Source organism: Nansenia antarctica (assembly GCF_963989245.1).
Source record: "Nansenia antarctica genome assembly, chromosome: 10".
NCBI classification, from domain to species: Eukaryota; Metazoa; Chordata; class Actinopteri; order Argentiniformes; family Microstomatidae; genus Nansenia; species Nansenia antarctica.
In genome coordinates, this window is record NC_137680.1 from 28,976,175 (window position 1) to 28,988,665 (window position 12,491).

Sequence of the window (12,491 nt, forward strand, 5' to 3'; positions counted from 1 at the left end):
AGCTGTAATGCCGTATCTGATGAGACTCTCTAAGACAGATATTAACCCGTTGACCTTGGCATCACTGGTGGGACAGAAAATGATACTATTGAACAGAATAAATGTGCTTCTATTTCTACAGTAGCAGGAGTGAACAGAACACTGAGGGTGTTAATGCACCGCTGGTACTGATCCACCAGAAAGGCCCGGCCCGGCCCTGCTGTCAGCCCGGGAGCCCAAGGAGCTGACATCACAGACTTGAACATACTTGTAGAACTGCAACAAGCTCACTGAACACACCAATGTTTATCTGTTGTATTCTATGCAAATTAATCGGATTCAATTTGCATGTCACTGGATAAGATTTTGAATATTAGGTTGGCTTTTGTTGGCTTTGAAGTGTTTGTTATGTACAGTACAGTATGTATACTGTACATGTACATGTGTTGTCTGTCCTATACATACTAACATAACTTTACCTAAAAGTGCAAGTAAATATTATTTTACTTCAGGCACATCCTACCCAGGAGCAGTGTTGCATCATGGGAGAGCGACAGCGCTAACTGCTGCTTACCTGGAGTAGCATGACAGGCTGGTGCAAAACAGGGTGTTGCCGATGGCGATGGGAACAAAGTGCTGGTGCAGCCAGCTGTTCACCCAGCAGTCAGGCATCACATAGGACCCATAGGTTATGGCACAGCCTGAAGAGACATTCACAACATCAACATATAAAAGTCCCTATTTCAAAATAACAGCGGAAAAGTAGTATGTACTGAATACATACATCTTCCATGCACATTACACATGCATTACATTCTTAAAGGGACAGGTTTGGTTTCCAGACACGGATGAACCTTAATCCTCGACTAAAGTGCACCTTCGATCGAGATGTCCTATTGAGTAGGCTTAATCTGTGTCTGGGAAACAGGCTACTGAAGTATAGCTTTTACCCTCGCTACAAACATGTATTTATATTAAATTATACTTTATTTAGTCTTTTAAGGATTCTTGGAAGATTATCCTACTGTGATTATGGGTTTAGAGAGACCCTTAACGATCTAAACAAACAAACAAACAAACAAACAAACAAACAGCTACAGTATAAGCATGAAGCTGCATAATTCTGAGATTTCACATAGAATAAAAGCTTGGCTATAACACCGTCAAAAAGGGCGACGGTGCAATTTCTAATTTGAATTGTTGTTCCTTAAATGGCAGTTGGAACCACGTTAATCTCTGTGGCCTGACCTGGATGAAACATATCAAGAACGTGTGTTTGTAAAGCTTCTTTGTGGAGTGACACACCCATGGGCAGTTGAAATGGACTTTGGGACATTTGGGACCGGTCTGGGGCAGGCTCGAAGGAGATTTAGCGGTAGATTAAGGATGAAATTGTAAGGGACTCATACTTTCTAATAGGATTTGAAGAGGCACTTAATCAAAGTAAGGTACAAAGGTAACGTTTTAAAATACATTTGAGGGACAAGTCGAGCACACACCCATACCTAAAGTACACCCACACACACCCAAACACACACCCAGAAAAAGTACATTTACTGGTAGGCATAGAGTATGCAGAGAGGCATGTTTGAACATGATTAACACACTGATTACATCTGCACACGTGAACATGCACACGTGAAGTAGCTAAATGTACCACAACCTTTTCAAAAATGTTTAGTCTGTAATTTGTGTTGACTTGACTGACTCTGGAATCTGGTGCAATAAGATGTGAGGTTGGTAAGAGATGTCCTGTAAGCAACAAGTTATTGCTTCTCTATTGGCAGAGCAGCCCTCCGGGTGGATGTCTTCAGTGAAAGACAAACATTATTCGAAGGCAAAAAGATTGTAGATTGCTGAAGAAAATAAACACTGATTTCACTGTTGATATTGAGTCATGGAGCCAATTATGGTATCTTGATGCTTTAACAATACATTCATTATTATCGGAGGTTTTGGGGGCAACAGTACATCCGGCAATCCCACGCAACATGAACCTCTGACAACTAGGTCTAGTGGCCTTACGAACATACGAAGCATACAAGGTTGTTTATTATAATACCAACAAGTGCTAACTATACATCCATTAAAATGTAAGGTTGTCAGTTTTCTAAGACTTTCAAAAGAGTTTTCAGACTTCAAATACTCCCCCAGCTGGAATACACACCTAACCCGTTTGGCCTACAGTATGACCACTTCATACTCTTGTACCAAAGGCAGTTCTGTCCTCTTTTTCATAAAGTAGGGGAATAGTAGGTTCTTTGTGCTCTGCCTCTCACCTCCACTGCATCCCTGCTGTTGATCTCTAGTCAATCTCTAGTACTCTGGCCAAACAGTGAACCATAAACCTCAGCCAGTCAGTCATGACTGCAGGCCTCTAACACCACATGCTCGATACCGTTCCCTCGTTCCATTCCACGCATTGCAATGAGCCTGTCCTCCGATGCCTCCTGTCTCTCTCCACCACCCTCCACTGCACTGCACTTCACAGCTATTCTACAAAGACCTGGCAGGGGATAAAGGATTGACTCCTCTGCTGCCAAAGTGACTTTCCCCTCAGTTGTCTTTAATGAATGAATCAGCAGTATGCCTCGCGGGGGGAGACAGCGCTCGCACCGGCTCTGGGTCGAGGCGCAGTCGTCGAACACAGCTTCGGAAAATGTACACCCACGCGAGGACCGTAAAAGTCGATGTTTTTTGGTGTTTTTTTGGAATACACATTAATGTTTAAAAGGGAGTAGCAGCGCCAGAGGCTTTGAAAAGTCCCCAGTCCTCCTGCAACTTTCAAGACCTTCAAACTAAGTACTGACTACTAGTTTTGGATCAGTTAGGTTTAGATTAGATTAGATGTATTGTCCCCAGGGGGGAATTCATTTTCACACCACTGTACAGTATATAGATACATACAACACCGTATAACACAGACAAGAACAGACAGTACTACACATGACAGATACATAAGTACACACACTCAGCGCGGTCTAATAGTTACGGCAACAATGGCTGCGGGGATCAGGCTTTTGCCAAAGCGAGCCCACGAAACGCATTCCTGTGGTGTCAAAGGAGATTTGACAGGGCCGACCTACCTAGGCTGTAGAGGCTGAGGGCACCGTAGTCGAAGAAGTAGCAGATATGGCGTGCCTCCGGGGACATGGTGCTGAAGGTGTGGGCGCAGCTGGAGGTGAAGGGGTACACACAGATCAGCAGCATGTACACCAGCAGGGGCCAGGTGTAGCTCTCTGACACGAAGTTCAACATGGAGCACAGGACGCTGAACCGCCATAGGAAGTACCTGGAGAAACGAGACATACCGCAACACCCCGTTGGTCAAAATTCCAAAGAAGTTGGAGTGTTCAGAAAAGAGATCTGACGTGCATGTAGAAGGAGAGCACAGCAAATCCACACGCCGATGTCGATCAAACGAGTGGCCTTCAAACCCTCAGACCTTCAAAACATTAACGTTTTTGGGTTTTTAACCATTTTTACCAATGACATTGTCTCTTTTTACCAATGACATCATCTCTTTTTACCAATGACATCATCTCTTTTTACCAATGACACCATCTCCCTCTAACCCATAGTTTGCAGGGTGGGCAGTACCCACCATGTGGGAAGGAAGTGGGTCCAGATGTTGACCGTCTCATTGGTCATCTGGAAGCTGCTGATGATGCAGTCCAGGGCGGAGCTTCCAGGGTGACGGTACCCCGAGATGATGCTCTCCTCCCGGAACACCTGAAAGGTGAAAGGTCATATCCGGTTGTTTGCCCGGACTTGTATCGATCGTGACCAATTATTGAGCTAGAATGGGAATGACCTGTGACCTGTGACCTGTGACCGTGACCAACGCCACAGCAAGTCACCTGACCGTTTCCTGTCAGTCGAGCCGCTGGAGAGAGACTGGCCGCTCTTACCTTGGGGACCTGGTGGATGTCAAACAGCTGGGGGAGCTTGATGCTGAGCATGTCTGTGGGCAGCCAGATGGCCCCCCTCCCTCTCTGGCAGGCCTCCCTGATCCTGGCCCTCCCCCCCCGGCAGAGAACGCACCAGACAGGGCAGTCAAAGGCTGGGGCCTGGGCCTGGCCCTGGGCCCCCTCTCCTGCCCCCCCCTGTTCCCATCGCATGCAGCGGCCCCAGCCCCAGCCCTGGCCCCAACCGGCGCTGGGCTCACCGCCCCACCACACAGGAAACACTGCAGAGACACAAACAGAGAGGAAGGGGGAGAGAAGAGGGTACGTTGAGATAGATGACTTTAGGTAGGCTATATATACCGGTAACACAGATGTAACACACTGACTGAACACTTAATTGTTGTTCCAGGGGTCGGGTCTCAGACCCATGGAGAGATAGCTTTTAGCCACTATGGCCCCTCGAGGCTGTGGAACGGCTTGCCGGAGGACTTGAGTGTGTCTGAGAGTGTGGATGTTTCTTTAAAGGAAAACGTTAAAAAAACCTGGCTTTAAACTGGCTTTTATCTACGTCTATGTCAACTTGCACTTTTACTCCTATCTTATCTTCTAGCTCTTGTTTTATTCTATGTTTTATTGTGTTGTATTTATTTTGTCTATTTCATATCTGCTACCGCTTGTTTTATTGTATTGTAGTTAATTTACTATTATTTTTATGTTCAGCACTTGGAGTTGCATTCAATGCAAGAATTGTGCTATATAAATAAAGTGTGATTGATTGATTAATCCTCATTGTTAAAGACCATTGTACCATTGCTCATACAAAGACCATTGCACCATATACGCAGAAGACACATCTACTGTGTACACTCTAGAGTTTTGAGCATACCCACTTTCCAATTGGTTTCCCATTCTTCAACACTGTACACAAGCAGTCCATAGACAGTTATCAGGGGTTTCATGTTTTCATCACAGTAGGCAAAACGAGTACTCCCTGGTCACACACTGTAATGTCATTGTTGACTGGACCCAACACTTGGGACAATCTACTATTGTCAACCCTCTCTAGAGGCACGCAGACATGGGGACACAGTGGTCAGCATTGTCATGTAGTGGTGGGTTTGGGCTGCTAACAAAGCTAGCATGGCAATAACAACATCTTGCTATTATGCAGTGTTGGACAGAAGACTTCTTCTGTTCAGATTGGGAGGTTGTCAATAAGACTCTTTTTGTTGGTGAGCCCACACCATGTGTTCAATATTCTGGGCATGCTTTGCTTGCCGTTCTTTGGCTGGCCAAACAGCAAAATAGCGAGATTAATCAAAACCTGTCATCATCTATTGAGAGTTTCTACTGGGCAAGTAACACTCTCTATAAACCAGATCACATTGTACAGTATAGAGAGCTTTACAAGGTGTTTTATATAACGTCACAGTAGTTAGTAACCTCTCTCCTTTCCTCTCTCTGCTGTCTTTCTCTCATTCCTCCTTTTCTCTCTCTCTCACACACACACACACACACACACACACACACACACACACACACACACACACACACACACACACACACACACTGTGAAACTGAGTAAAAATAAAACCGGAGATCTTGAAGAGGGCAAAAAAACAGGGAAGAAAGACTTTGAATCTGTGAGGAACGGGAAACACTGGCTGTGACAGTGGCACATACAGACAACCAGATAAACATGCTGGGACACGCAGATGTCATGCACACGTGGAGCCTATGTGCTGACTGCTGAAGCAAACAGGATGAGATAGGACCACATGCTGTCCTCACCCCCAGGCCGTGAGTCCTCAGCCAAGGTACATTTATGTTAGAATCGACATAAAAATAACATACTGGACATGGTTTGCACACTGTTAACATTAACGTTAAGTTGCCTTCAATGGTGCCATAGAGAAGGATATAATTCATCTTTAGAAGCTCCATTAAACGATTAAAAGAGTCCCACAGAGTGCCACAACCCCATCCATACTGCTCCTCAGTTGTGTGTGTGTGTGTGTGTGTGTGTGTGTGTGTGTGTGTGTTTTTGTGTGTGTGTGAGTGCATGCGTGCATGTTTTTGTGTGTGTGTGTGTGTGTGTGTGTGTGTGTGTGTGCGTGTGTGTTATGTATGTGTGTTTTGTCTCTGAGACTCAAAGGGTAAGTTTGTCTGGTGGTTATCCCAGAAGTCAGGGGGATCGCTACACTACTTACTGAATATCTCAGCATCGTCTGTGTGGAAGATTACCTGGCCGGCGCTTCCCATGTCCTAAGTTATTCTGACAGTGTCTGAGGCGGGAGAGGGGGCCGCTGCATGGTGTCCCAGCTGCAGTCCCTCTCATGTTCGCTGGGACAAAGTGTGCTTTGTGAGACCCAGTCTGGAGAGAGCCGGGCCAAGGGCCGACTGTTACACACTGTGCTTTATGAAAATGAGCCACCGTTGTATTCGTGCCACACACACACACACACACACACACAAAACACAAAACACACACAAAACACACACATGCACGCACACACACACACGCACACACACACATATACACACACACACACACACAGTGTACTGTGAACGCAGCAGTCTTTCTCAAACACAAAGACAACACTGGACAATCACTTGTGTCTCTGAGACTCTCTGACATGAGCATGCAAGTGTCATTGGTGTCAGAGAAAGCTTAGTAGTACAATGTGTGAGTGACATAGGATTAGGAACATACTGAAGACTTTATTAGGAACACTACATACTAATACGGTATGTGGGTAGGGCTGCGCTTTGCTCTTAAAACAGCCTGATGCAGTGACATGATGCACTTACATTTAAGGCATTTAGCAGATGCCTTTATCCAAAGCAACTTACAACAAATACATACAACAAGTAAGTAAATCATCCATCAGTCATCGCAAGAAAAAGTAGGCTAATCTAGGCCAGAGGCTATTGGCACTCAAAATGCTAGAAGTTAGTTGTTTTTTGTTATTATACATTAACATTCTGGAAGTATTCATTAGAATATGGGTACATTGTGGCCGTGAAGGAATGCACATGGTCAGCAACAATACTCAAATGTTGCATTTGAGGCTGTGGCATTCAAGCGATGATTGATTGGTCTTCACGGCCCCAAAGTGTGCCAAGAAAACATTCCCCACACCATCACACCACCTGAATGAATGAGATTGTTCCTAATAAAGGGCTCAGTGGGTGTAGGCCTATATGCATTGGACAAGATTCTCAGCATACAGTAAGTATGAAGTACCGGTGATTGGAATAGTAAGTCTACGTGTATCACTGAGAGCGCAGTTTGCAAGCTGTTTTGCTGCTTTCAATATGCAAACATAGATGTAAACCCTTGAGGGGTCCAGTGGTTACATTCTAGTGATGACTAAACTAACTCATTGTTAGGGATAAGTCTCCCCCCTAACTGACATCATCAGTACTCAAGTTGTAAAAGAAAATCAGAGGGGATGGTGGATTTTATCATATGGGGAAATGTTTGCATCCCCACAGAGTCAGTGACTTCAGTGTCAGTGACTTGGTCAAAATCCTCGCCCACAGTATTTTACTCAATATGCGCACGTTCATCGATAAAATGACATAAGGGATGGAAAGGGGGATGGCAGTTTTAGAAGAGAGATGATTTTGACTGTTTTTATTTCAGGGGGGATGCCATCCCCCCTCATCCCCCCTCAACTCGAGTGCTGCATATCATCCAAAGTCAAAGCCATAAAGAGTGCAACATAACTGGGACCATACCTGCCAAACACTCGCCTTAGCCCGCTACGCTAAAGCCTTGGCCTTAGCTCAGGGAGCAAATGCAAGTGCTCATGTCAGGTCTCAGACAGGGTTACTCATCACGGGAGCATGGTTCAAAACCACCGCCACTACAAGCTTGCATAAGCTCAAATTCAGCTTCAGTTACAACTTCAGTTTCACTTTCGTTTCACTTCTTGTCCTTATTTTTCCATTGACACTCTCAAAGCATGAGGCAAGGATCATTTGAGATCTCCGGCCTCTTCTCGTAAACAAGTAAATCTAATTCTGAGCAACTTGACCATCAGTCACAGTTCTGACCTGCTCTGGCGCTTCCCAGCAGCCTCCCTGATAATCAGATGTAAACACTCAGGGTTACCACAGTAACAGAATGATGCTGGGACTCTAATTCCTAGCTTGGTAATGGAAACTATAACGTTTTTATGGAACTACATTTCCCATAAACTGTTGAATAGTCTATTCTAGACATTATGATGTTCCAGACCTTTGCTTGAGGAAATGTTCTCTAACTGGACCTTGTTGAATTCTAATTGAATACGCTCTATGTTCTCCAAGAGAATAATATTCTCATATTCATATTATGTGCTCCACGACGCCTTTACTTCAAATACTAATTTCACCTAGAGGCTAAGACAAAATATTTGCACGGCCATTTTTTTAAATGCAAAAGCACACAGCTCTGTAAAACTGACATGATAGTGCAGATATTTGGCTGTCAGACTTGATCCCACCATAACAACATTGACTAGTGGTCATTATTTCACTTTCCCCATCATCCCAGAAATGGAGACAGTGTGAAAATTTGCGCAGGTTAGATTTATTTTCGATTTTAAAATCGTTTCAGCTAGCCTATATTAGCTACTCCTCACGTTAGCCACATTATTTGTACCAGTACACATGTATAGAATATGTAACAGCCTCGTATGGAGCTTTCAATACAAACTTGCTATGTTAATAGTCCCAACACCTTCGCTTATCCCTAATTCTTATGATGGAAGATTGTTAAGAAATATTTCTGATTGGTTTCCCCCCAAAATATAGCCTAGACTCTTTCAGTTGCTTTCATTTGGCACACATCTTTATATGCTCTGATGAATTTCACATTTTATCCTCATGGGTCCTTTCACACAGTGCTGCCCCTCTGCTGACCATGAGTAAGAAACACTCCCACGTTTGAGTAAACATGTCCATTTAGGCTAATATGAGTTAGAGACTCTCTCAGGGCCAATGTCTTATTTTGTTCTGTTTCCTGGAAACCTTGTACAAAAATATTGGCATCCATTTTAAGTGTTTATAAGAGAGGTCTGTTGAGATCAGCAGGTGGATAGTGGGGAAATAACATTTTGCAGTCCATCCATCTACTGGTGTTTGGATAACAGTTGTAAAAAGAGTAGACTGCTGAACTACACTGCTACTGGTGTTCATTCTCAGATCACTTTGTGTTCACTCTAAAATCTGTTCTGTGAAAGCACATACCTTCACTCCAGTCAATAAACCAATACACTTTTAAAGTCCTAATCTTGGTAATCTCAACTTGAACTTCCACACTTTCCAAAATTCCACTGGTGGACCCCATCAATGTTGAAGTGCAAGTTACCAGATAACCAGATAACAGATATGGATGTAAAAAAAAATCTTGGTGTAACGAGTCTCATGATCTCAGAAATATGACTCACGCCACATTCGTCATAGTGTTTTGTACTCCAGTCAGAGGGCTTGGAGGTGTTGATACCTGCGATATCAAGAACAGCCCCTGCGGTCTCTGCCAGTCAACTACAGAACCAGTTCCAAAAGTCGTTCTGTAAGTTCCTTGTTAGGGACTTCATAGAGACTTCATATATGTATATGTTACGTATATGTATATGTTACGTATATGTGGGAATACGGTACATGTGGGAAAACTAGGGTTAGGGTTAGGTGCTAGGGTTAGGGGTAGGGGTAGGGCTAGACATGCCAGCATGTACCAAGTCGACGTTTTATGCTGCCATGTCGACGGAAATGCTGTCACAAACCGTTTTCCCACATGTACCGTAACATAGCTATATACAGTCTTTCAATACCATACAATATATTTGTAAAAAAAAAAAAGAGGAAAAAGGAAAGTGGATAGGGTTAATCCATTTTTGACTACCATTTTCTTGTGTCCACCCCTGAGTCATCCAGGTTGTCTTTCTAAAAAAGCTCAATGACCCGTCTGACAAACAAAACAAAAGGGTTGAATACACAAACCAGTGTTTAAGTGTGTCTAAGCAAGAAAGAGTGCTGTTGATTTGACAAGGAAACAAGGGAACAGCAAGCTTGCACTCCAGGTAGCCTGTGACCCTTCTGAGGTTTCCTTTCAATTTCGCGACCTTTCATATGATCTTGGATCAATATTGACAAGAATCAAAATCATTCCCCACTTCTGATCCTTCCCTTCCCTTCTCCTCTCCTCTGCTCTCCTCACCTATACCCACTTCTGAATCCGTCCATTGTGCTCCAACTATAAGACCTCTCTCCCACCTCTTTCCCTTGCACTCTTTTGCCCCAACTCCTGAATTCTGAAATTCTTTCTCCTCACTCGTGACTCGTCTGTCACATGACCTCCCTCAATAGGCTTCTTTATCATTCAGAAGGCAGACAATATGAGGTCTATGTAGGGGGCGAGCAACATGTTGTCAACATGGGCACACACGTGTGCACGTGTCCGGTTTTTATGCAAAGAACAGAAAGGCACACAATGTCATCATGCCACAGAGCATTCCATTGTCATGTTGTGACATGACTTTCTGTACAGAGTGTCCCAGGCTGGAGATGGAAGATAATCACCGTCACCACACCTACTGTTACACACCTCCTACAAGACACACACAGACACACGCACATGCAGCCATGCACACGCACACATACACATAGACTATAGTATACCCTCAAAAACAGGAATTGCTGCTTCCTCTCTGTACTGTAGAACATACAACGTAGCCTACAGCTCAAACTAAAGAGTCTCCCTGTGACCTAAATGGCGCGCTAATTAACACTAGCTGTGGAGGCCTGTAGATTGAGACCATATGACCATATGACACCAATTTGCATAAAACCATTCACAAGACATGCATTAACATTCGAAATATTTTGTGTCTGAGTGAGATTGCGGCCATGTTCGAAGGTTTTTCCAAATGCATCCTTCCTTCCTGCCTTTCTTTGTCCCTCGGTAAACGTAAAACTGATCTGACATGACTGGAAAGTTTAAGGAAAGTCATGTAATGGAACTCCCTCTATCCAATCACATCATACAGATGAATAACAGCCTCAAGAATGGGCGGGAGATATGCATTTTCTGAGTGCTCGAATTGAGCATGAGTCACAGTCATTTGGGAGTGAAGAGTTTCACACACCTGTGAGTGATTATGTACGTGCTGACATAGGGAAACCAGTTATAGCTTAGCCAAACACACAGGCGTTGCTAGACCCCTTTTACTGGGGCACGTGCCCCATGCAGTATTGATCTGCTGTGCCCCAGTAAAGTCTCACATTGAGTTTTAACAAGCTCCTACACTTGGCAAGGGATTCATTTAGATGGATAGATTTAGATTAATAATAAGGGAAAATAATGGGGGGGTTTTGTATGTCAAAATACAATGTCAAAGCAACGCAGTTTAACCCAAAATATAAAATGAGGTGTGGATGAGGAATGCCTCTTGTCCAATCAAATTACTTGGTCCCTCTATGATGTTGAACCCAGTGTGCGCTCTGAATTTACGAACGCAGCCAGAGATGGCTGGCTGGGATACAGCTAGCTAGCTAGCTACGATTTATCATCAAAATAACGAACAGCAAGCTGCGGGTTGATGACTAGCTAGCGGTGGAGGATGGGGGGGGGGGGGGGGGGGGTACAATTTGTGGTTTTGTATAGCCAATTGATTACCAACCCTATGATGGTTATCCAGCAAATTACCTTTGATATGCTGCCTGTGTAGCTATCAAGTTAGCCAGTAGCGCTAGCTAACTAACTATCCAGTATGGCTTAATATTCTAACGATTTGTGGCATAACAATAATCTAGCCAGCTACATCTGACTTGAAATGTACCCCTAATTATAGAATGACCCTCATATGTCCTTGGTTTGTCAATGCATCTAGCTGTCTATCAAGTAACTTTGGATGTGTGTTCGAGCCATAGAACTCTGTAAAGGCAAAAAATGTCAAATGTAAAATGGTGGAGACATTTTAATTGTTCATAATATAATATCATCATATTCAAGAAAATAAATTGTGATTTGAGTAATGGGGGGCTAGTGCCCCAATAGAGCTTGACCAAGCAACGCCCCTGCAGTACTGTATGTCTGATCTATTGTAATGACTTTGCATCAACATGGAACATCAACCAGATGTAGGCTAGTGGACATCTCCTACAGTAGTGATCTTTAGTAGGCTTCAACTCAAGGTCATAGGCTACAGGTCATTCACATACCACCATTGATGTGTCCTACACTGGATGAAAAACCGGCCAAATCGAATTATCGATGCATCTCATAAAGCAAAGCAGTTTTGCCATTTTTCCAAAAGCTGTCATTATCAAACACATTTACAAGATTGACAAACATTGGTGGGTGCAACCGTTGTAGTTAAAGACTACAAAATAAATCATGCTGACAGTGAATGTTAGTCTCCTAAAGGAATCGGGCTAGGTAGGCTACAAGTCATCCAAAGCTGGATGGAGATGTGAACCACAGAGAAGGCACTCAGCCCTATCACAGTTGACTCTGGGACTTCCACAGGAATGCGCCTCGCACATCTCCACCACCCCGATCATCAGGATCACAAACCGCATTGGAGCCATTTCGTGACGTTAGAATTATAAGGT

At 43.9% G+C, this 12,491-nt stretch overlaps 1 protein-coding gene across 1 annotated transcript in view; it reads right to left on the reverse strand.

The window, feature by feature from the left end:
- The window catches only part of paqr6 (progestin and adipoQ receptor family member VI), a gene marked incomplete at its 3' end in the record, with an annotated part of 10,216 nt that extends 6,089 nt beyond the window's left edge, over positions 1 to 4,127 (reverse strand). Inside the window, exons 1-4 of the mRNA XM_080541160.1 lie at positions 3,891 to 4,127; positions 3,584 to 3,711; positions 3,066 to 3,271; positions 554 to 680 (exon numbers count right to left, since the gene is read on the reverse strand). Of these exons, the coding sequence (XP_080397286.1) occupies positions 554 to 680; positions 3,066 to 3,271; positions 3,584 to 3,711; positions 3,891 to 4,100 (671 nt within the window). The 5' untranslated portion in view covers positions 4,101 to 4,127. The remainder of the gene's footprint in view (positions 1 to 553; positions 681 to 3,065; positions 3,272 to 3,583; positions 3,712 to 3,890) is intronic.
- Between the last annotated feature and the right edge of the window lie 8,364 nt (positions 4,128 to 12,491).